Here is a 26,385-nt window from a genome sequence, read left to right as displayed (position 1 = left end):
TCAGTTGACTGACTTGGCCTTTGAAGAATATTCCAGTGCTTTATGTTGAAATGCACTTGGTTTGCTTTCACAGTATGTTTTGTCTCATTATCCATCTGTACTGTTAAGCGTTGTCCTATCAGTTTTTTGGTTTGCTTTCCCATTATGTTTTGGCTCATTGTCCATCTGTACTGTGAAGTGTTGTTCTATCAGTTTTGCAGCATTTGGCCGAATCTCAGAAGATAGTCCGACGCTGTACACTTTAGAATTCATCCTGATGCTTCTGCCACTAAGTCATATCATCAATAAATGCTAGTGATCGACCTCCACTGGCAGTCAGTCATACCAATGCCATAACACTATCTCCACCATGTTTCACAGATGATGTGGTATGCATCAGATCATGAGCCATTCCTTCTCCATATTCTTCTCTTTCCATCATTCTGGTACATATCCTTTGTCCAAAGAAATCTGTTCCAGAAATGGATAGGCTTTTAAACATGTTTTTGGCTAAGTCTAATGTGTCCTTCCAATGCTTGAGGCTTACTAGTGGTTTGAACTTTGTGGTAAACCATTTATATTTACTATCATGAACTTTTCTCTTGATTGTAGACTTTGGCAATGACTGGTCTTCTCAGCAAAGCGTTCTTTGTTTGACAAAATGTTGTGCAGGGGTTTTTCTTCACCAAGCAAAAAATTCTGCAATCACCCAGCAGAGTTGTCTTCCATTATTGTCCAGGCCTTTTGGAGTTGCGGAGCTCATCAGTGCATTCCTTCTTTTTAAGAATGTACCAATTGGTTAATTTGATCATTCCTTGTGTTTTTGCTATCTCTCTGATGGTTTTTTGGTTTTCTCAGCCTAATGATGGCCTGTTTTTTACTTGCAAGGACAGCTCTTTGGACCGCATTAGAAAGTTCCACATTTGGAATCATTTTCAGACCTTTTTCCATTTCTAAATAGTTGATGAAATAATGAGGGAAATGCTCACACCTGGCTATGGAATAACTTCTCAGTAAATTGTCCATAAACCTTTGAGCCCCTGAAAAGGGGGGGCTATGCAGAAAAATATTGTTGTTCTTAAATGGCTACAATGTTTTTGTTAAAACCCTTGATTGCTTCATTTCAAATCCATTGTATTGGTGTACAGACACAAAGTTATGAAATTTGGGTCACTGTTCAAATACTTATGTACCTGAGTGTATGGTATATACCTTGAGGTTAAGCATTTCAATGTATCTATCCACAAAGTATATTAAAAAAACACTAGCTATTTGCTTCTGTGAGGCTAACACATATTAAAATGAATTCTTGAATTATACCTTCAGAATACTTTTTACGTGTTCTTAATATTTATGTCAGTTACTTTAGCACACAGTTTAAATAACTTTTTTCCAATTTTATTTCACAGCAAATGTTAATTATGTAAATCTAAAATAAGATGGTAACTTCAGAAAGTGAATTATATTGTTTTAAAGTTTATTATATAAATAACCTTCATAAACCATTTTGTGAAACAGCTCTAACCAAACTATATTTTTATTTATTGCTTTATTTAAATAATTGATTTAAAATAAAACTGTAGAATACATTTAAGTTAAAAAAAAAGTTTTCTCCTACCTGGTTTGCGATGGACACTAAGTGTTGCGTTATTTTTTGAAGCAGATGATTTAGCTACAGAGGATGCTAAAGCTTGTTCTGCATCAAAAGGGCTGCCAAAACGTCTGGCACTCCTTGTGCGTATTATTGCTGCAGTGTCCACAGTCTTCCCATTTAACTGAGCAGCTGGCAGTTTGGGTGTAACATTACGTAAAGTTGTTGGACGTGAGGCTGCTGGAGATTGAGATGAGGTAGAAGGCTCTGGCTTCAGGGGCACTTTCACAGACCTGCGCTTCCTTTCAGGGCTTAAAAAGCAATACATATTGTTAGTATATTTTTAATAGTTGCAGCAAAGCCACCAATTTCCTTATCTAACAATGCAATCATTCTTTTTTGCAGTATTAGTAACCAATAAAATTTTGAAAATGCAAAAAAGCTTTTTGAAATTATGCACTACATTATTGTCTGCAATACCAGGATTGTAACTGTTGCAAACCATTAATTAACAATGCACCTAATGCAAATACTTTGAAAAGATTCAGAGGAAGCTATGAAAAATCCCAGCTGCAAGGACTGGTACATTGATTACTTAGTTATAGCATGCTTCCTGGCATAACAAAACAAATATTAAATACAATTGAGCACAGTGCCTCTACCAAATGCAAAACTTCATTCTGGAAAAATGAAATCGGCAATGAAAGCATGTTAATTAAAAGAAAACTGGATATAGTTAAAAGCCTTGTTGATGCTGATTTCAAGGCAAATAATATAATTGGGATAATAGGTTTTAGTCAATATTATAAAAATACCGTATTTACGATTTTAAACTTAGGAAAGCAGGAGTGTGTAAGCCCAATAAAGAAAATACACTTTTTACAATTCTAGTAGGTTTTCACTTTAAAAACATTAAAGCTCTGCAAAAGAAATCTAAAACATTTGGATGTTTGCATTATTCATTTTGTGCAAAATTTTATAAAGTGTAAGCTAATTTAAATTGTGCTCTATGTTAAAGCAGTTTTTGAAAATTTTGAAGAATCAGAGAGAGTTGGGAGCATGCACGGATTACAGAAATAAAAATAAAATGTTAAATTAAATTGTTCCTTCCCCTCAAGGGACTAAACAGGATAAACTGTTTAAAACCTTTCTTTAAGAACACTTAGGCTATGTTAACATTGCATTTAAAAGTTTCTAAATTCTGATTGTGTTAGCCTCATATGTGACAGAGATGCAGTCTTTTCTTAGAGATTATGAACAGCAAAAAAATACATTAAATCACAATATCTAAATCCACTACAGATTCATATAATTTGCATGTGAACTGAATCTGATCACTTGAATCAGAAAAGTCTGTTAGGTAACTTTAGCATACATCAATGTAAAATAAGAAATAAAATTGAACTTTTCTAATCCTCACCAAAAACGGTGGTCAACAACACCTTGCAGAAGAACTGAATACCACCCCTTTTGATTAAAACAATTTAACTATTTTTGGGGCTTGGGGATGGGATTTATGGAGGAGTGGTTAACGGATGTAACTTCTGACCGTAGCATTTCCACATTATAAAAATCCCACGTATGACTGAAAGCCCTCTTGAAAATCCTCAAGTCACCTCCTTGATGTAGTTTAGCATTAGAAAGCAGAGTTGGTCTCATCCGATGCGAGAGATGGACGTCTGAAGTGGAGCTCCGCTAGCAGTGTTATTTTTCATATTATTTGCTTATTATCCTGAGATATCCTGTATTTATTCAACCCGACAGGGACTGCTACAGTATATGTACGCACATATAAACATGGCCAACAAGAAGGGGGGTTCGAAAGAATCGAAAACTAAAGCTACACCCAAGCTGCATCAGCAAGCCCCAGTTCTAGATACGCCTTTCAGAGACAGACCTGGATCAGATGGGTAAAGCACAGACTCCTCGACCACGGTCCGCTACATCGCCGGGCTGAGAGCAAAAGGGGAGCGAAGGTGCGATCGTGAGTGCAGATCTGGATAGCTCGACGATTGAGAAGATCACATGAAACTGGAAAGGGCCTTGAAGTCCGTGGCTTCAATTACGCAATTACGCAAGCCTGGAGCAGCGGGGACACCGGCTACAGCAAAGTCTGCTGCTTCATCTACGGTACAAGAAAGCACAATTGAACTATCTGAACTGAAGGTGTTGCTCGCTGAGCTCACGCAAGATATAAAGAAAAGCAAGAAAGCTAATGAGAAAGCAAGGGCAAAGGCACATGAGACTGAAACAGGAATTGAAAGAGGAGATGAAACAGGCCAATGAATGGCTGCGACAGGAATTCCAACAGGCAAATGAAAGGCTGCGACAGGAATTCCAACAGGCAAATGAATGGCTACGTCAAGAGGTACAACTTGAGCTTCGACAGGTGCTGGGTAAAATTGAAGAGCGCATTCAGGAAAACTCAGTTAAACTGAGCACGTTTACTGATCAATTGGAGCATTTCAAGGAGACATTCACGAATCGGATTGAAATGTCCGAACATTTAGCTGCCAGTGCCGAGGAAAGAGCAGTAAATGTCAGTTCCAAATGCAAAAAACTTGGAGACAGACTGGCTGCTTTAGAAGATGGGAGTAGAAGGTATAATGTCAGAATTGAAGGTCTGCCGGAGAATCGAGAAAGTTCAAACCCTGTGAAATTCGCAGCTGAACTTTTTTCTAAAATAATCGGGGACAACTTTAAAGCAGAATCTGAGATAGCAGCGCTATCACAGACGCTGATCAAACACCGTCAGACACCGAACAAGATATTTTATAGTTCGTTTTGAACGATTATCATTTAAGCTAGAGGTGATGGCACTCCTCAGAAACAAGGAAGATATTATATATGAAAATAGTCACATTCTTATCTTCCCGTACTTCTCTCCAGCAACAGCTACTAAACGCGCATCGTTCTATAATATTAAACAGCGTCTACGGCAAGCCAGTGTCAAATACAGCCTCCTGTATCCGGCCAAACTGAAAGTGGAATGGCAGGGTCAATTCGATGTCTTCGCTAGAAAGGAAGCAGCAGAAAAGGAATTAAGAAAGCTGATCCCGGGACTATTCTGATACATAATAGTGAGTCATGGCGGTTAATGATAAAGCAAAGATTAATAATCATTTGTCTGATCTATTTGTTTTAAAATACGGGTTTTTATCAGCATATATTCTAATATATTCTCATTACTACTAGGGCGCTATCTGTTTATTTTTTATTGTGCTTAATTATTCTTTTTTTTTCTTCTTCTCTTTTTCTTTTCTAATTATTTCATCTCTACCCTAAACGAGACTGTACAATATCATACCCTTGTTATTGTTATTACTGCATTAAGACTTGTTATGCTTCTTCTGGACACATTTTTAACACCATCCCCCGGGTTTATTATCTTTTGCTTTGGACGTACTCTGTCTCTGGGTATGTCAGAGGACTGGGACTGTGTAAAAGTGGGTTTTAGCCTCACTTGGGGAGGCAAAATTTTAGGGGGGGAGAGAAAGAGAGCAGGCCTGATCTATACCTAATCTATCCTCTAAGTCTTTATAATTATAATAAGACTATAAAAGGACATCATAAACTCAGAATCAGTGTTTCCATGATGGGACAGTTAACTTCGTAAGCTGGAATGTTAAAGGCCTGAATCACGTATTAAAGAGAAAGAAAGTACTCTCTCACCTAACAGGTCTAAATGCTAAAACAGTATTTTTACAGGAAACCCACTTAATAAGCAAGGATCAGTTCCGCTGCAAAAGACTGGAATGGCCAAATGTTCCATTCTAGTTTTACAAAGAAAACTAGAGGTGTGGGAATTCTCATACATAGAACAGTACCATTTGTAGCATCAGATGTAGTATTGGATCCTGAAGGGAGATATGTAATGGTCATGGGAGACTTATCTAACTGTAAAATGATTTTGATAAATGTTTATGCACCTAATGTTGATGATAAGGAATTTATACAATATTTATTTGCATCCATTCCCAATCTGAACACTCATAAAGTTATAATGGCTGGGGACTTTAATTGTGTTCTAAATCCACTTTTAGATAGGACTTCCTCCACAGGGGGAACGGCATCTAAACTGCAAAAATAATTACAAAGTTTATAACTGATCACAACTTATCAGATCCCTGGAGGTTTTTAAACCCAAATTCAAGAACATATTCTTTCTACTCACCAGTACATCATTGCTACTCAAGGATTGATTACTTCTTTATAGACAATAACTTCTTGCCTAAGATTAAATCTTGCAAATACGATGCTATTGTTATTTCTGACCATGCACCTATGATCTTGGAGCTGAAATTACTAAGCCCCATACACTCACCCGCAGATGGCCTCAACCCGCTTCTATTAGCTGACGAGAATTGTACTGAATTTATATCCAAACAAATCAAATTCTTTCTAGAGACAAATACATCCCCGAGATCTCTGCAGGAATACTCTGGGAAACTCTTAAGGCCTTCTTAAGAGGACAGATTATCTCATATCTTTCCCACAGAAATAAATCCGAGCCAAGAAAGTAGCAGAGATAAAAAGCGAAATTACTAAAATAGATGAAGAACATGCCAGACTACCAAGCGAGACTCTACATAGGAGAGGCAGGCTCTACATTCAGAATTAAACCTCTTGACAACTAAAGAAACTGAACAACTAATTTACAAATCCAGACATCATTACTATGAACATGGAGAGAAAGCTAATAAGCTTTTAGCTCAACAAATTCACAAGCAAGAAGTGTGCAAGCAATCTCGTAATCACTAACACTAACGGAGATAAAATCATCGAACACAAAAATATAATGCACACTTTCAGAGACTACTATAAATCCCTATATACTACTGAGTTTAAAGAAGACAATACACAATCTAATGCATTTCTGGATACATTACAGATACCACAAATAGACGCTTTAGTGTGGAGGAACTTGATAAACCTCTGCATTATCAGAATTACTAGATGCTATAAAGTCACTCCAAGGTGGAAAGCAGCAGGCCCTGATGGCTACCCTGCAGAATTTTACAAGAAATTCTGCTCAGCTAGCTCCCCTCCTATGAGCAACATTTACAGAAGCCAGAGATAACCAATCTCTCCCACAAACCTTTCGCCAAGCACTAATCACTGTCTTTCCAAAACAAAATAAGGACTTATTACAATGTGCATCATACAGACCAATTTCACTTCTGAATAACGACGTTAAAATACTCTCTAAAATCATAGCTAGAAGGATGGAGAAAGTGCTCCCTCGTAATATCACAAGACCAAACTGGATTTATTAGGGACCGGCACTTATCTTCAAATCTTCCACGCCTGTTTAATGTAATATACTCACCAACTAAATCAAACACCCCAGAAATATTATTATCATTGGATGCAGAAATACCTTTTTACTATATTGGAGAAGTTTGGGTTTGGCCCAACATTTGTGCATGGATTAAATTACTGTATACTAACCCAGAAGCTTCAGTTTGCATCAACAACATTTGCTCAGACTACTTTAAACTAGAGCGTGGCACTAGACAAGGATGCCCCTTGTCACCGCTGCTGTTTGCATTGCCATTGAACCACTGGCAATACATTGTCGAAATACTGATCAGATAAAGGGGATTAGCAGAGAAGGACTGGAACAGAAAATCTCATTATATGCAGATGACATGGTACTGTATATATCAGACCCAGAAAATTCTGTGCCTGCAGTCTTAGCAGCACTCACAGAATTTCAAAAGATCTCTGGTCTCAGAATTAATCTGAATAAAAGTGTACTCTTTCCAGTGAATTCTCAAGCATATAATATTAGATTAGATACCCTACCTTTTATCATTGCAGAACAGTTTAAATACCTAGGGGTAAACATCACAAGTAAACATAAAGCTCTATATCAACAAAATTTCTTTTTGCATAGATGGTCAACCCTTCATCTCACACTAGCTGGAAGAATTAACACTGTTAAGATGAATATTCTTCCTAAGCTCCTTTTTATTTCAAAACACCCCAATATACATTAATAAATCATTTTTAAGCAATTAGATTCAACAATAACCTCATTTATTTGGAACTCAAAACATCCACGCATCAAAGAGCGACCCTACAAAGACAAAAGGCAGAAGGTGGCATGGCTCTACCTAACTTCCAGTTTTATTACTGGGCAGCAAATATACAGGCGATAAGAACCTGGACACAAATAGAAGAACATACACAGGCTTGGACCGCAATAGAAGTAAAATCCTGCAGTACTTCTTTGTATTCCTTGCTCTGTGCTCCAATAAACACACGTTATCGGCAATACACTAATAACCCAATTGTGCTCCACTCACTTAGAATCTGGAACCAATGTAGAAAGCATTTTAAGACGGAGAAGCTTCTATCTGTGGCATCCCTGCAAGAGAAACCACCTCTTTCAACCTTCACAAACATATGCAGTTTTTAATATCTGGAAAAAATTTGGAATTAACTTGCTTAGAGATCTTTATATAGACAACGTCTTTGCATCCTATGAACAATTACATTCCAAATTTAACATTCCAGCTACACATTTCTTTCACTATCTTCAAATCAGGAACTTTGTTAAACAGAACCTTCCAGATTTTCCTCATCTTGCACCCTCATCCATGCTGGAAAAATATTGCTCAATCTCAAGGACTTAGACTCCATCTCTACAATATATAAAATCATTTTACAATCCCTCCTTTCAAAGATCCAAGAGGACACTGGGAAAAAGAACTCTCAATTAATATATCAGAAAAGAAGTGGAAAGTAGCAATGCAGAGAATTCACTCGGGCTCCATATGCGCAAAGCACACAATTATACAACTCAAAATTATATATCGAGCACATCTGTCTCGACTAAAACTCTCCAAAATGTTTCCAGGGCATGATCCAACCTGCGAACGTTGCAACCAAGTCCCAGCCTCACTAGGTCACATGTTCTGGGCCTGCACCAAATTAACATTATTCTGGACAAAATTTTAATTACCTTCAGACAGCCTTGGACTCACAATCCCTCCTAACCCATTAACAGCTGTGTTTGGGGTTCTTCCAGATGGGTTTAAAGCGGAGAAAGACAAACAAATTGTGATTGCATTCACTACACTTATTCTGATAAACTGGAAGAACCCAAACTCTCCTCTTTTAAGTCAGTGGGAAACCGATGTGTTATATTATTTGAAATTGGAAAAATCAAATACTCAGTTAGAGGATCGTACAGACTTTTTCAAAACATGGCAGGATCTAATCAGTAATATTTTAAAATAAGTTCATAAAGCACAGAGAATTTATTAATTTAGGTATGTTTACAAGCCTTAAATTTAACGCGTTTGGCTTGCTCTCTCTCTCAGGGTGGGGATCGATCTGTTCTTAACTAATTTTTCTTTGTAAAAACTTGATTGCTTTGTATGGATTGTAATAAAATTAATAAAAAATAAATAAAAAAAAAAAAAAAGAAAGCAGTATAAGGCTGAGTGCACAATTAAACACTGCTGAGTTGCTGACCCCAAAGTAGTGCCACATTTTGCAATTACTCTTTTTGCCAATGGAGCCCAATTACTACATAAATTGTAATGGGGATGGCGCACCCCAAGTGTGCACTTTGAGAGTTTTTGCAGACAGACGTTGATACAAATCCTCAAATATACTTTCAAAGTTCTGAAATTGTCAAACCACTAGTTTTCATCAAAGAACATAGTTTTCTAATCTTTAATAGCAGTCCAGTAAACAATACAGTATTCTGTTCAGCATTACATCTGTAAATCTATACTAATAAAAGGCAAAGCCCTCACTCACTCACTCACTCACTCACTCACTGACTCATCACTAATTCTCCAACTTCCCGTGTGGGTGGAAAGGCTGAAATTTGGCAGGTTCATTCCTTACAGCTTCCTTACAAAAGTTGGGCAGGTTTCATTTCGAAATTCTACGCGTAATGGTCATAACTGGAAGCTGTTTTTCTCCATTTACTGTAATGGAGATGAGCTTGAACGCCGTGGGGCGAGTTTCGTGTGACATCATCACGCCTCCCACGTAATCACGCAGTACATAGAAAATCAGGAAGACCTAAAAAAAGCGCTGAAGAAAACATGCATTATATAATTGAGAAGGCAGTGAAACAATAAGAAGCGAGCGAGTGACATATACAACCATATTGATGAGTTCTGCTACTTCGGAAACAAAGCACGATGTAAACCTACACTTTAAATTAAGTTCATAGACAGGCTGCCGCTGGCGTTTGTAATTTAGTGCCTGCCCATATAAGGCCGTCCGTCAGCGGCAATCCAATATCAAACTCCCACTAAATATTCACGGGTTAAGGACTGTGCTTATGCAGAGGAAGATGAGATGGTCAGGGTGGTGTTTGGCACAAACTCAGCGAAACTGCGAGAGAAAGTTTTAAGTGCCAGGACTAAGGTAACATTAAATACAGTCATGGACATAGCACGAGATGGCACCAGCATAACTGGGGAACTTCGATGCATGTACACCGAGCGGCTCACGTGAACTGACGCGAGTGCACAGATAAAAGCAACAGTTCCAAAGAGCTGAACAAAACCGAATTACACAATTGAAAAGGCAGCAAAAAATATGAAGCGTCTGATACATACAAGCATATTCATAAATGCAGCTACTGTGGAACAAAGCACACGGTGGAAAAAGTCAATGTCCCGCTACAGGAAGACAGTGTAAAAAAAAAAAAACCTGTGCATGCAGTGTGTCAGGTCTCGGATAAAGAAGAAGACGAGCGGTTTATTGATGCAGTAAGAAACGAATGGATGAATGAAACCTGTCATCTTTACAACGATTGACAAACACGGAATGTAACTTGAACACAACACATCCTACAAATACGAACCTGATTGAAAGAAATAATGATAATCAAATCATTGATGACAGCAACACTCAGTAACACTCACAAAACAAATACTGTATATTGACAGTCATGTTACGTTATTTTTAAAATGTTCCCTTTTCTTTTTCTAGCTTTTTTAACACACTACTTCTCCGCTGCGATACGCGGGTATATATATATATTTGTATATATATATCCCGATCTACATACTCGAATAATGGATACTTTATTCGCCATCAATGATTGTTTTGGTAAAGCCATACTCAGTGTATTCATTAGATGAACGGTAAAAAAGTAAGAGCGAGGGGAGGATGACTTATTGAGGCATGCAGGCTGTAGTGCGCGTCAACTCTATCTGAATTGCGCGATCACATTTGAAAAAATATATCTTTTCAAGTTCTATTTAGTCCATATGTGTCAAACTCAAGGGGCGGGCCACATCCGCCCGCCTGTAATTATATCCAGCCAGCGAGATCATTTTATATACTGTATTATTGTTATTAATGGCCCGGGTATATGAAGCGCTGGTAACACAATAAACTACAGATCCCATAATGCAGCGCTTCAGCTGCCTTGCCGAACACTTACCGCGTTAATCAAGTCTAGCTTATGATGCTGCAAGTTATTGCGGCTAGCTCACACGATGCTGAAGAGAAAAGTTGATTCTGAAAATAGAGCCTTTAAAAACCGATGGGAGGCTGAGTATATGTTTACTGAACCCGTGTGTCTCATTTGTGGAGCTAATGTGGCTGTAATTACAGAATTTAATCTACGACAGCACTATGAGACAAAACATCAGGGAGTTCTGTGTTGTGGAGATTCTCAGGATGGATTGCAGGTGCTCATCAGTGAGGCTGAAAGACCTGAATGCAATGCAGAAGATACAGAAAGCAGAAGAATTAAATAAGAATCTGACACTTCAGCGGACGTTTTTACCCGTGCACAATCACAAAGTGATTTCAAGTGAAGTTGCTTTTATGGGAGACACAAATGCACCAGTGCAACTTTCCCTGTTGCCAAGTAATGTTAAACCAAGTCGTCACTACGGTGTTCCCAAATACGCACTTTGCTGATAAACCGAGCGCACTGAGTTTGCACGGCGCTTTGGTGACTCTGAAGAACAAAAAAAGTCCGTCTACATGCGGCTCGAACCTTGTGCATGTTTGGTAGCACAAATCTGTGTGAGAAGCTCTTCTCAGTGATAAAGAATAACAAAACGGCACACAGGAGTCGCCTCACTGATGAGCACCTGCAATCCATCCTGAGAATCTCCACAACACAGAACCGTCCAGCTCTAAAATGACATATGAGCAAAGACAACTTAATGATTTGATTTGTTATTGCTGAAAGGAACACATTTTATTTATATTTCCAGGTTTTGTTATGCAGCATGTTCATATTTGAATTTGTATAATTTTGAAAGGATATATTTTTATGGATAGCAAAATCTTTTGGGATATTTAAAATCTAAGTTTATTTTTTATATAAATTTACATAAGACTAAAGAAATTTGAATGTTTGTTCTTTTAAGTTATTTAAGGTTTGAGTTGATTTATTCACAAATAATATTCCTGTCTGTTTTTACCATTCCTACCAAAGATATTTCTGTCGACTAAATAAAAATTCCTTCTATTTAAAATTTAAATAGAACTTAAACAAATACGATAGTTCATAATATCCACGCAGACTTGCAACGTAAGAGCGGGAGTTATCCGTTTTAACAAGCAGCATATTGCACTGATACGAAATAGCTGTGTGTGTATATATGTAGATATGTATGTATATGTTTATATATGTGTGTGTGTATGTAATATATATATATATATATATATATGTGTGTGTGTGTATGTATGTATGTGTGTATGTATATGTATATATGTAGATATATATGTATGTATATATGTGCATGTGTACATATGTATATTGACAATCATGTTACGTTATTTTCAAAATGTTTCCTTTTCTTTTTCATTGCTTCTTCAACACACTACTTCTCCGCTGTGAAGCGCGGGTATTTTGCTAGTACATCTATATAGTAGGCAGTATGGTGGCACAATGGTTTGTGCTGCTACCTCATAGTTCCTATAGGCTGGGTTTGAACTCCCAGATGGCTAGTTTTTGTAAAGAGTTGGCCTATTCTATACAGGTCTGTGTGGGTTTTTCTTGAGGGACTTTAGTTTTCCTCCAACATACAAGATGTGCAGATAGGGTTGGCAGGCTACTATAAAACTCCCTGGTGTTTGTGTGAGTGTACCCTACAATGGACTGATGTCTCTTCCAGAGTTTGTTACTGTTTTCTGCCCAATACAACCAAAACAGTGTCCAGCACACTGTGGCCCTAAAACAGGGATCTACTAAGTGCATATTGTTGTAGAACATTTTAGGGGATTAAATAAACATCCTTTACATTTTCCTCTTCCATGTTCCTTCTTTAACCACATAATACCACAATTGGAAATATGACAAAATATTTTCCAAAATATTTCATGTCTATGTGTGTATGCAAATTAAAAACTGCACACACAAAAAATTAAATGCACCATGTTTTACCTTGATGTAGCACTACTGGAATGAGAAGAGCTTCTTCTTCTTCCTCTCTTCCTTTGTCTTGTTAGCTTATTTGCTGCTTGAAATCGTTGGGCGGATTTATAGTCAGAGAGGATAACACTAATATGTTCTTCAAACAGAGCAGAAAGACGTAAACTCATGCTGTAAATCTGTATAAAAAAAATCTACAGTTTAAAATATTACATATATTCAGTGCTCATAAAAACTTTTGAAGGTTTTCATTTTTATTATAAAAGATTGCACCACAGTGGATTTAATTAGGCTTTTTTGACATTTTTCTACCCATTCACAGCTACCATATCCTGTGTTTCTTTAGCAATCTACTCCACAATCCTAAATATGTGCTTTTTCCTACTTACATGATAATGAACGAGGAGGAACTCAGTACCACATGTTTCTACTACTTAAACTATGTTATAAAAAATGTGACTCCATATATTACAGACAGTTGCGTTCCTCCAAGTTAATATAACTATTACTTTATATGTCATAGAAAAAGATGACTGACAAAAATTAAAAAGAATCTTACCTTCACCCACATTTTTTTCAGATTTTACAAATGCTAATAAAACCTTTATAATACTACAGAAGCCAGCCTAGTGTTTAGTAGATAAATGCAAGTGAAAGCACCTGACCATATCTGTTCAGAATTTCTGTAAAATAAAAAAAACACACAGCTTTTCCTTACCCTTGACTTTTTGCTGGGGGTGTATGCCTTTGAATTACTAAATATGAGCCTGACATCTTTGCACAGGTCTGTTGGTGATTCATAATTTCCACAATTAAGTTTGTTTCTTACTGTACCAAAATCCATTGGAGTGTCAATGATGTCCCTATAATCCTAAAATACAGAAAACAGGAATAATACTCATGTATCATTATCAACAAAAGATATATAAAAGTTTTGATTATGTCAAAACATGTATTTATTTTCTGAAACCAAAATGATTTTTGTCAAATAAGATTAGCTTTCCACATGATGTAGCTATATCATTTTAGACTGGTATTATGTTGTTTAATCTTTGATTGGAATCAAAGGCAATGTCTACATACTACGGACTTAACTGACTAAAATCACATTATATCATATATTAAATCCTCTTTAAAAACAAATCATTTTATTATTTTTTTTTTTTGTTAGAACTGTCATAATCATACCGGATATTCTTCCAAGTCAACTGGTTGCCTAAATGGTTCAGAGTCCTCACATTGAAATATTAAATCAAGCAATTCTTTGCACTGTGTCTTCCAAGCATTGATATCATACGACTGGGCTTTATTTCGTAGTTTCCTTATAGGTTTATGTTCCTGAAATAATCAAAGAGCAAAATTCACAATGAGAAATGTCATCATGCTAAAGAATATTTCTTATGTTTTTATAATACTATGCAGTAATAAATGCCCTGAGAATGTGAAGAATAATGTTCAAAGCTGGTAAAGGCTAACTGTAAAACTATATGATGCTGTAGTGATGAGTTGCACCCTCCAAATGAAATGTCAAATGTCTGATATCTTAATTAGTATAAACCAATGAAATAGTAGAAGTGTCAAAGCATTTGGACCACTCCAATATTCTGCATAGAGCATATTTTTGACAGTAAATGGTTTTTACTTTACCCCAAAATGGGGTGACGCCCCACCCAGGGCTATTTCCTGTCTTCAGCCAAGCACTGCTGGGATAGGCTCTGTGACCCTAAATTTGATTCAGTGAATTTTAGGAATGTTATCTTGTCAAATCTTTAATCCAAACCTATTATTAAATGCAAAGAATAAACATATGCACAAAATTGTATTTTTTTTTATATATAAATTACACATGTCCTAAAAACTTGTAAAAAATAAATAGATATCCCTTCAGCAATTAATAAGATGGGATACAAACTTTATCAGTAATAAATTTAACCAAACCTCAGTGTTTCAAAGGCCTGTGGAAGAATGTGACACAACAGGACACTGAAATGTGGTGATGAATGTGTTGTTTTAATTCCAAACAAAAAATATGAAATATTTCACATAAAAAAATAAACAGAAATGGTTTTGACAATTAATTTGAGTATTTTTATAGAACGCTGTGCAAGACTAAAAATGTGTGCACTTTTATTCGTAATAATCAAAGACAAAATCAAACAACTGTATAGGATCACATCAGGCCACATTATCTCAATTATGGCTTTTTCACCTGGTATTACACTAAAAACTATAAATATGTAATAATACTGTATGTATTCCCTAGCCTCACTAAGGGTGTTGTGCTGCATTGAACTCACAAAAAGAAAAGCTGAAACTTCACATTTTCATGGACTACTTAACAGCAGATTTAACTTTAATGCACCATAAAGATCCACATATCTTTTCTAGTATGGGGCACTAGTAATACTCTCTGTACTAGTAAATAGGCTACAAACAAAAAACTCTTGTTTATTTTTAGCAAATATACCAAGGTGTTAGTTACATGAAATATAGAAACTGCATGAATTTATCTTGGTGTCAAAGAATTAACTTTTGCAGATCTTCTAGATAATTAAGTTATTACTGCATAATCAATTCATCCACCCATTTTACAAAACTGCTTATCCTGAGCAGGGTCATGGGAAAGCTGGAACCTATCCAAGCAAGCACAGAATGCAAGACAGGAACAACCCTGTGTGGAGTACCAGACGATCACAGAGTGAACACACTCACATAAACACATACTATGACCAGTTTAACATTGCCAATCCACCTAGCTTGCATGTCTTTGGATTGCAGGAGGAAACCTACACGGATACAGGGAGAACAAGCAGATTACTTGAACTGAACTCTTGGGACACAAATACGTTTTATGACTTCCCCCCCCTTGTACGTAATGTCTACGTCAACATCTCTGCCATAAAATGTCAACGCCCATCATCCATCAATGCCCTTTACATTACTATAGATGTCCATGGCTGGGAAAACAGGAGGACAATATTTCTTTCATTTTAATTTTCAGACACAAAAAAAAGGCCACAGTTCTATTGAGCATGCTCCATACAGTATAATTTTCAGCAGTGTAATAAATCAAACTAAGATGCTACACAAAAATTAAACTCACAGGCACTTGCCAAATCTTACTCTAGTTGTCACCCACATTCTCACAAATGCTGTTGACTGGAATGAGCCCAAGTCATTCTATAGTTTTCAAATGTTCAGAGCTCAGTGTCATGTGTGTGTGCAGTCAGTTCTCCTGGCTAATGACTCACATAACGGGTAATGATAAGAGGTTATTACAAAGAAAAGGAGACACATAATCATGTCAAAAATTAAACAGAACTAATCAGGATATTCTCAAACAGATTCTAAGAAATAACAACAAAAATAACTGCAGTCAAAGTGCACAAAGTAATAAAGCACAGTGGCCTTAGGCCTGTACTAAAGGAAACTTGGCAGCTGGTCTCGATTGAGACCAAAAATATATTTCAAAAGCCCAAAGGCCAAATCTGAGACAAGTCTGAATATAAATACACCCCAAGTCCAAGACAACAGAAAAAATGTCTCTTGAGTTGAAATTAGTTCAAGGCTGGATTTGAGTACTACAGCCCTAGAATTAGCATTATACTACTGTCTTATTTGTCATAAGCAGTATGTAGGATGGTGTCAATCAAAACTTAAGTCCACTTTTTGCAATAGTCCCTTGTGGTTGATGCCTGTTGTACCTAGTTTCTTCCACAAATATTACTGATTATTTTAGATGCCAAAATTGTTGTTAATATAAAATTATTTCGAAAGATATATACAAATGGAAAGACCACATAAGAAAGCTCACAGGCTTAGTACAAACATAACATTAGGAATGGTTTGTTTATTTCATTTGGCTATTTTGGGTTCACCAGTCCTATTGAAGGGAAGAATTCCACCACAGCATGATGCTTGCTGGCAGTATTATCCCCGTGTTTCATTTTGCCTCATCTAGCCACAAGAATTTCTGTGGACTGAGCTGGTTCATTCTTGTGCATTAAGACAAACTCTAGAGAAGCTTTAAATTATTCTTTGAGTATTTGTTTCTTTGTTCCACCTTCTCATCACAATAAGCCTTTTGCAGAGCTCTTAGTGAATTGGCAGTTCGTTGAGAGTAGAATAAAAGTGCACTTTACACGTCAAAATGACTTTTAGATTCTTAGTGCCATTCAGATGCTTAATTTTGATGAATGAACTACCTTTTATAGGGAGTGTCTGGTCAGATTTATGCAGCCGTCATTTTCTGACGAGTTCCCTCCAAAAGCTTAGAAGGGAATTCAGGAATTCTGTTTCAGTTTTCTTCTCTTTTCCAAATGTCAATTAACCTTCATTTTCATATCATTCACACATTTTCTCCAATGCCACAGAGTAAGCAACGATTTCTTAACCTATTCCACTTTTTATGTAAGCAATGCAACTGTCATTTTAATGCTACCAAACAGATGCCAATGGTAAGGGACTTAATGCTATATTAAAGTAATTTTTTATATGTAAAACCTTATAGTTAACATAAAAAATGGATACAAATACTTATGAAACCAGCATATATAATGTATTTGCTGCCAAATAATTTTGCCTTTTCAGACTTTTTGAAAAAAAATAGACTAGAACAAGACATGGACTTATTATTTACAATGCAGCAGTATTTAAAATCTTTCAAGGGGTCCAAATCCACACACAAAGAATTCTGAAGCATACAATTACAAATTCCTGAAAATGATATAGCAATACCTTCTTTTTCTTAGCTGAAGTACCTGGAGCATCAGTATCATCATCTTCATCCTAAAGAGAAAAATTAATGATAATCATAGTTCTATTTTTGAGCACAAGAATAAAGGTTTAACCTTTCTTCATACTAAAACCTAAGCTTCAATTACAATAAGAATGATGTTTATGAATCTTAATAATTATAATGATCTTAACAGCATATTGTAAAAATGAAACCTAAGTAACAAGATTTTTTTGTGTTGTTCCTGAATAAATATAACATTGAACCTAAGAAATCATTCCTTATATCTTGCAATATTACAAATACTGATTTATAATACATGTATACAAATTATATGTACAGTTGCACTTATTTCACATTAGCAAATACATTGTTATGCATGGAATTAGGAAATGTTTAGAATATCTTCCATTTTTTTGATAGGTCATGTGAAGGCTCCAAATCAAATTAGTTCCATTTTAAAATTGTTTGATAGTAATTGATAGTAACAATTTTTTTTTCTCCTTATAGGTAAGTCTCACTGCAACAGCTGGTACATTATAATAACTAAATAAAACCTGAAAACCTTAGAGACAAACTACAACCCTGGATATAACCAAATACTAACAGACATACAGTACTTGTATAAAATGAACACTCATGCAAGTCAAGCCACTTAGTTTATCAGATAAACTCAAGACCAACATACCTCTTCTTCAGAGTCTGAGAAGGTTTTCTTTTTCATGTTACGGTAGAGTGGAATGATATCAGTGCAGCTTTGGTCTCTAATTAAAAAAAAAAGGTATCTGAGGAAAAGGAGAATTCTAATTCCAACTAAGCATATACATATAACTTAAATGAGAAAAAAAATTTAAAGCCAAAACAAGCAATTCAGTCTACATTTATTTAGATTAAACCTTAAGTTTTGGGAAAGAATGAAAATCATAATTAACAGCCCAATAAATAACTTTACTATATGATCTGTTATATATACACTTAAACATATTCACACAAACTATAACACAAGATACACAACAGCTTCCTGTCCTGTCCAGCATTTTACAAACTTTCTGATGACATGACCTAGTAAACCAAGTTGCATCTCAGTATGCTGCTGTTGTCTATTGCCCAATACTTTAACTTTATTTTTTGATCATTAAATTGTGTTTTCGTTTCATCACTGCTAGATAGTACTAGAATTTTCTGGAACTTTGACAGCAGTCTTATATTAATAGGAAATCCGGAGTTGTAAGTGTACTTGTGAGATCATAAATACACCCAACTAATTGGAAAGTAGTACTGTGATGGTGGAAAAGTGTTTGAAAAGACAGTTGGTGGAACCTACTTTTGGAAATAATCAGGATAAAAAGAAAAATAGACAGTACAGAAAGAATACCTCAAATATAGTTTAACCATTATTTGAAAAAATTAACCACATTGTGTTGTTTGTAGTAGAGTGTTATCACAAGAAAGTCTGAAGCTGTCAAAATTACTTCAACATCTAAAAACAAAACATCTAAATGAAAAAGACTGGAATTCTTTGAAAGAAAACTAAAAAAACTAAAACTTCTTCAAAAAGAATAAGCAAATTTTACTCTATTTCAATGTTAATGAAAATGTGTCATTGGCAAGTTACCGAGCCATAAGCCACATAAAATTTCTGAAAATCTAAATTTACAGGCAGCTGTTGACATGGTTTAAATAATTATTGGAGAAAAACAGAAATAGACAGCTCAAGACTATACAGTACCTGTCTATGAAGAATTTGCAATATGACAGAAAATATTAAATTAAAAGAAGCACATTCTTCTCTCTGCAAATAGATGAATCAGCAAATATTTCTGTGTACAACTTGTAGTCTTCATACAATATGATTTGGAGAATGCCGTTACGGAGGGTATACTGTTTTGCAAACCGCTAGTAACTAACACTACTGCAAAGTGTTCGTTAGATATGCAGAGCACAAATTATTACAATATTGACTGTAGAAAATGCATTGCTATTTGCTCTGATGGTGCCAAAGGAATGACAGTGTCAAAGAATCATTGTTAAACTGAAAAAGACCATGCCCATTGCTATATGGTGTCACTGATTTCTACATCACAAATCTCTTTCAGCAAAATCACCATCCTCTGACCTGAACTACATTTTAAAAACTGTCATCAGCGTCCAAAAAATGTGAAGAAATAGGTTCATTATACAAAAATCATGATTATCACCAGAAGATGCCTATGAAGAGAAAATATGTTAACAAGAGAACTTTTGATGTACCTGCAGGAAGAAAAATGAAATATGCAAAGTCTTATAATCTACTTGACTTCTTAAAATGTTACTTCATTAAATAGATAAATAGTCTTTTCTACCTTCTGTGAAAAAAGCTCACTACCCCACACTTTGGGAAATGCTGTTCTATTAATTTTGTCAATTGTCAGGGTAAACAACAAAAGGGGCGGCATACAATGGTAAAATTAATTCACACACAAATTTATGTCACTGTATATATTATTGTGTTTAGGGACACAAATTTAGCTGCTTATTATTCTGCTCCTTTATTTTCCTGTTTACTCTATCTGTCGATTATCAACCTGCCTAACTCAGTTTGCAGTTTTGAGGGCCAGAGCCTATAACAGAAGCATCAGGCACAGGCTAGGAACCATTCACATGCCACTCTTATACACACAAACATGCTAGCTTATATTGGTATCATCCATGAACATTCATTTTTAAGGAAGAACTAAGAGATAATCTTCATTTTCAATATTATTTTAAATCCTTAAACAAATAAGAGTATGATATGATCTAGGAAGTAATCATTTCATTATGAAAGTACATAAAATGCTTTAAATTTGAGATAATTTAGTCTATCAAGATCATTTGCTTAGGTACCAACTAAAAATCGGCCCAATATCTAATCCCGGTACTTTTTAAAATCTATCAAGGTTTCAGCATCAATTTCATGGCTAGGTAAGTTGTTACAGATTCTCATAATGCTTTGTATGATGTGGATTCTGTCTTGTATTCAATTAATTTCCTCCTGTGTCCTCAAGTATGTGATTTACTATTTAACTGAAGAAATCTTCTGTATTACTCTATCAGTGCCTTTGAACATTTTGAAAACCTGAATTAGATTCCAACATTGCAGTTACTCAATTTAGTAATTTCAGTTGTGTGCAATCTTTCCTGATTGTTTGTTGGCATTGAAATGAGAATCTTGTTCTGTTTGCTTAAAATAAAAAATCTCCTTCACTACACTATCTGTAGATGTATGTTATTCCTGTATATCACAAGTATAAACAACTTACTTGATAAACTGCAGCATTAGGTCTGAAACAAACTTGGCTGTTTTTACTATAGGGGTTCCTGGCTCATTGAAAGTCTGTGCATTGTGTTCAATATATCGGACTTCCCACATTAAAGACAGCATACGCCTGTTATCAAAAAATGAATTTTTCAAATTAATCAAGTAAAAATGATATAAGGTAGTCATTATGATAACATGAATAACTGATGAATACAAAGCACATTAGACAGATGTTTCTGTGGACTTGCCTGTAAAATCTGTTTTCCAGTCTTTCTTTTATTGTACTGAGGTCAGTGAGGTATGCCACCACAGTGCAGTATGTAGGATATGCCAGAAGATCCACGGGAGAAACAAATGGAGCTGCAATATCTATTAACACAAATCCATAAAATATGTAACAAAGCAGGTATACTAAATGTACAAATCTAATTACAGCTTTACCTCATTAAACCTTACACATACAAGTATGTGTTTAAGTTGTAATGCTAAAGAGAACTAATTGCACTAATCTAGGAAAAAACATATGATCTGTGTTTGATATAAAACTCCAAGATACACATTACAGTACCTTTTCTTTTAACTTAATCTAATTAAAGAGTATGTAATTATTCACACACTAATTCTGTTATACAACAAAAATCCTATGGTCACACTTTAGATATTCATTTAAAATACGCTATAAAAAAAATCTATGAAAACTTTACTAACTGTGCTATTAAAAATAATAAATTATTAAAACTAAAATGACTCTTGAAATATGTTACTGCCATTTGTCGTGGTTTTACACTATAATAAAAAATAAGGCTTATAAAATGTTTTACAGCATACAGTGTTTTAAAGTTGGTTACAACAGATACTTAAATTGAAATTTTACCAAAGTTCTTTAGTCAGAAAATTATATTAAGTTATTGGTTAATAATCAGCTATAAAACAGTCAAGTTAACATGAATTTGAAAAGACAACAGAAGAAATATAATAATTTTGGAGAGAAGTGATGAAAATCTGAGTACCTAGTGTCATTAATTGGTTGATTCCTACAATGATCCTTTCACATTCCTGATCTCTAGTTTGGGAACCCCATTCTCCTTCTAATGGTTTATACAGTAGCTGTCGGTGCTCCTCTTCAGTTAGTGGTACACTCAAACCCAATTCATCTGGAAAAACCGCTGAATATGAAGGAGAAGAACAATGACAGCAGTGAAACTACAATCATAACATACAATAAAACACAACACAAATAAAAATAAACATACTATGTGCGTTAATAGCCACAAAAGCTTTAATGGACTATATTAATGCTGTTGCTTCTCAGATTTACACAGATATTTGACTATACCGTGTCAAAAAAAAAAGGAATGCAAAATAGCATATCTGTTCCATTTACGACTGCAAACTGAGAGCCGTACATTATGCTCTCCACTAAAATGTGACAAATGGGAAAGGGTCATTGTAACCTTGGGATGCTATAACTGCTGCTACTGCACATCCAAAAAGATGAAGTGTATTTTTTGGCTTATATGAATCAACAGAGAGTTTGATTAAGACACCTTTAAGTAAAAGTGTTACATTTTTGATATGGTATTAATACAAAACTTTTTTTTTTTAAAATGTATCATGTCCTACCATCATTGGGAATTATTTCCATATCCCAAGGACTCATTTTTTCTGTATCTCCATTGTCCCAACTAGAAAACATTTAAATGACAAAAAGTCAAATGCCTTGACCATTTAAATTAATACAGAATATAAAGAGTGTATTTCAATATTCAATATAGATCTAAATTTTCTCTATTACACACAATTTGTATAAAGTTAACTATTTTTGCACATCCTTCATCTTCAAATACTCTTTGCATGTAAAATCATAAACAAAACAATTAATATTTGGAAGACACCTACCAGACATTGTAACACTGAAATAAGCTATCTGGATACTGAGATTGGAATGGTTCTTGGCTTTCAATTGTTCCAAACCACCAGGCATCATCAATCACAGAACGGAAGCGATCCCCTTAAAACATTAATTAGAAAGGATTTTGTTTTTAAATGGAAAACTTTGCTTAAAATTAAATAAATTAACATCTACCAGGCTAGTTCTTTATTTAGACTTACAATACAGTGAGATCCTTACATTAAAGCAATGAAATGCACATATTTCTTCCACATCAAACTTTGAGTTCCATGTTAAGAAATTTTTTTGAACTGTTATAATCAAGAAGGAATAGTCAACTGGATAAAATGAAAATGTGTACATACTCTAGACTTACTGAAACATTAATTTTATATTGAATTTCTACATTTTTTATATGAAAACATAAAACATAGCATTTTATATATTATGAACTCCCATTACAGTTTTGAATAGAAATTTTGGGGGATCCACAAAAATGTACTTATTTATGAATTGTGTGTATGATGGATCTGCATTAGAATCCATAACACATATACTTTTATCAATGTTACTGAGACCTCAAAGTCTATACAGTTTTTAGTGTAGATGATCCACTGTGGCCACCCCTAACGGGAGTAGCTGAAAGAAGGAGAAAACTGAGGCCTCAAAGGTTATACAGTATTTAGTGTAGTGCCAGATTACTTCAACAGTGCTTTTGTTACAATGCTTTTGTGAACACTGGCAAGCCACTATTGATGAGGACCTTAAATTACTCAATTCTTTAATAATTTTTTATCAAATGTAATCTAAAATTAACTTGTTTCTTTCTGAAACGAAAGACATTTAATATATGTATGGCACATACATAAATTGATATTGCCGACAGTGGCTGTAAATGTTGTAATGAACACCACCATTCAAACTGATTCCATTTAATGTAATTTAATAAGTGTGCAGAAATTTTCAGCCATTTCCACATGAAATTCAAAAGGTTGTCTGGAAATGCTTGTGTTCAGAAGGTGTGTCATTGGCTTCAGTATGAGTAAATGGTGCAATTACCCTCTTCTTGTGACAGAAAGTTTGCATCAGCAATACGATGTGTGATCATTATGAACTGCAGATACCACAAAGACTTTAGGGAATCTGACACTATTATAATTTGTCATGCCTGTTCTCTATATGAATTTCATGGGCATTAAAAAATACAGTACAGGCCTTTTTTCTCGAGTAAACATTTACAATATACGCTTCTGTACTTGCTGTTCTTTACAGGAACAGAGACATTATAGCAGTATTCAAGTTATCGAACCAAGCCTATAAGTGATGAAACCCTTACTCATAGGTACTAATATTACTATTTTCTAGTTTAAATGTCCATTCACAAGTGAGTGGATTTCGGGATTTCAGAACAGTTGTATGGCCAATGGATGAAGTTTATCTTACACACCACAATGAAAGATATCATGATTCTCTTAGTATTTACGAGGGGGCTGTGCGCCCTGCTTGTTTCACTCGCCAACCCCTGGGTTTGGTCATGTGGAAATACAATTTAAAGTGTTTTTTTTCATGGGAATTGTTACATATGCATTATGTTCACTTTTGATAATGCAACGTATAACTGGCCATGAGTGAATATCGTTTCAATAAAAATAAGACTTTCTGATAAAACAATCTACTTATGAAAGTAGGAATATCCAGAGCCGATGTAGCAGGTGGCATTGTTCTCAAGAAGCTGCGGATTTCTGGCCATTGTGAATTGCACGTCATTGTAAGAAATAAATCTGGCCAACAGATAGTTCTGGATATTGCCATTGCATCATGATATAACTCTTGCAATGCTCTTGGACCACCTTGATTTGATGATGGTAATATTACTGCTTTACCTATTTTGAATTTGTGTGAACTATTGATATTTGAATTTTGAACATGTTCAATGAGACCATGCCAATGTTCCATTTTAAGTTTAGCTTGATTTAATAAAGAAGAGACGATTAGCTACGACTTTTACATACGCATTAATAATGTAATGTTGCAATAGACGTTGAGATGACAAAAGTGGGTAAAATACATAGGAATGTATCGCTAATTTTGACCCGAAATATTGTGTGGGTGTTATTTGTTTTGTTGAATGCATTTGTTTCATATTGTACGACCATCCTGTTTCACCATCTGGGAAAAGCAAAGGAAAGAGTAAAGGGTCAGCATGTGGCGATGTATCTGACATAAATGACAAAGCATGTTTTGCCTTTGTATATACACATGAATATCTACTCTGTCTTTGATATCTCCATCTTTCGAAAGTATTACCACTGACAATTCGTCACATGTGTGTTTATTATAAATGCGACTGTGATCTTTCGGATTCATATAGACATCCAAGAAAATGTCTTTGTCTTTGCATTGCTGCTAAATGTTGTGTAAAGTGCGATACGTTTGTAATTGTTGCGGGAACACAGATTCTCATAGCGTATGGTCCATTATTGTGTAAATCTACGTTTTATGCATTGAATGATACTAATGCGAAATGATTATTGTAGATGCATATATTTTGCCTGTAGTGTTTGTGGATTTTACTTTCACCAAACAACAAATCTTTTAATTCTTGCAAAAACGCCTCTTCATTGGGAAGCAGCAGTACATTTTCCCTGATGGCAACACGAAGTAGACAATCTACAAGTCTTTGACTTAAACTTTAAAGCCTTACAATATCTACATACTTCCAACATATCACCTATGTCCATATAGTCCATCTCATTTTGCTGTTCCGTTATTTCACCTAGTAATAATTTCCGCTTGTTTGCGCGAATGCAATCTGTACTGTCTTGTTGTTGACACTTTTGAATTTTAGTACTGTCATATTTCTGGACTTGCTCTGCGCGAGTATCGCCCCAAGGTTTTTGTGGGAAGTGAAAGTGTCTCTGCCTCTCTGTCTCTCTTCAGAAGATCATGCATATTCGCAAGATTTTTTTTTATAACAGAGATAATGTTGCATAGTGTTAATTTGTACTTTGACTAATTTATTCTCTAGCTTTGCCAAAATAACGCATCATTCAGAATGCTCGGAATATGTCTACAATGATCTCATTACTGGTTCTATAATCCTTATTGCAGGCCATTTTCAAGTGTAACCTACCCTTACACACTTCAGTTTCATTAAATTTTTATTGACAAGGTGTTCAAATTTAAAGTGCAGTCTCCAAAGTTCCAATAAATAATCCATAAAATCAGAAGTGTAACGTGGAGGTTAAAAACAATAGAAAAAGTCTTCTTAAAAACAACGAAGTTAAAATAGAGCAGGAAGCATTCTTTAAAATTAAAAAAAAAAACCAAGAAGAAGCCCAGTGCCTTTTTACCTGGCGGCCCCCACTGCTTCCCAACAGGGGAGTCGCCCTACTTGCAGCGGACGTTAACTCTGCCTACTTCAGCTACTTCGCTCGCTCCCTCTCACTCACTCACTCAACCTCCTGTCCGTTCTTTCTTTTTCCTCCCCTTCTAGCCGACTGGCGCTTCTGTTTATCAAGATATAAGCAGCCCC

General features: G+C 35.3%; 1 protein-coding gene and 1 long non-coding RNA gene across 2 annotated transcripts in view; one reads left to right on the top strand and one right to left on the bottom strand.

The window, feature by feature from the left end:
• The window catches only part of LOC120525456 (pleckstrin homology domain interacting protein), a 187,714-nt gene that overhangs the window by 3,821 nt on the left and 157,508 nt on the right, over positions 1-26,385 (bottom strand). Inside the window, exons 28-38 of the mRNA XM_039747772.1 lie at positions 22,859-22,970; positions 22,583-22,644; positions 21,970-22,125; positions 21,208-21,328; positions 20,961-21,086; positions 18,368-18,443; positions 17,682-17,732; positions 14,133-14,282; positions 13,663-13,815; positions 12,957-13,123; positions 1,598-1,881 (exon numbers count right to left, since the gene is read on the bottom strand). Coding sequence (XP_039603706.1) covers positions 1,598-1,881; positions 12,957-13,123; positions 13,663-13,815; positions 14,133-14,282; positions 17,682-17,732; positions 18,368-18,443; positions 20,961-21,086; positions 21,208-21,328; positions 21,970-22,125; positions 22,583-22,644; positions 22,859-22,970 — 1,458 coding nt within the window. The remainder of the gene's footprint in view (positions 1-1,597; positions 1,882-12,956; positions 13,124-13,662; positions 13,816-14,132; positions 14,283-17,681; positions 17,733-18,367; positions 18,444-20,960; positions 21,087-21,207; positions 21,329-21,969; positions 22,126-22,582; positions 22,645-22,858; positions 22,971-26,385) is intronic.
• The window catches only part of LOC120525460, a 42,723-nt gene that overhangs the window by 12,973 nt on the left and 3,365 nt on the right, over positions 1-26,385 (top strand). The gene's annotated exons all lie outside the window — the stretch shown is intronic.

This window comes from Polypterus senegalus, chromosome 3 (genome assembly GCF_016835505.1).
Source record: "Polypterus senegalus isolate Bchr_013 chromosome 3, ASM1683550v1, whole genome shotgun sequence".
In the NCBI taxonomy this organism is placed as follows: Eukaryota; Metazoa; Chordata; class Cladistia; order Polypteriformes; family Polypteridae; genus Polypterus; species Polypterus senegalus.
Note: the sequence above shows the minus strand (reverse complement) of the source record. Positions and strands in the feature narration are given on the sequence as shown.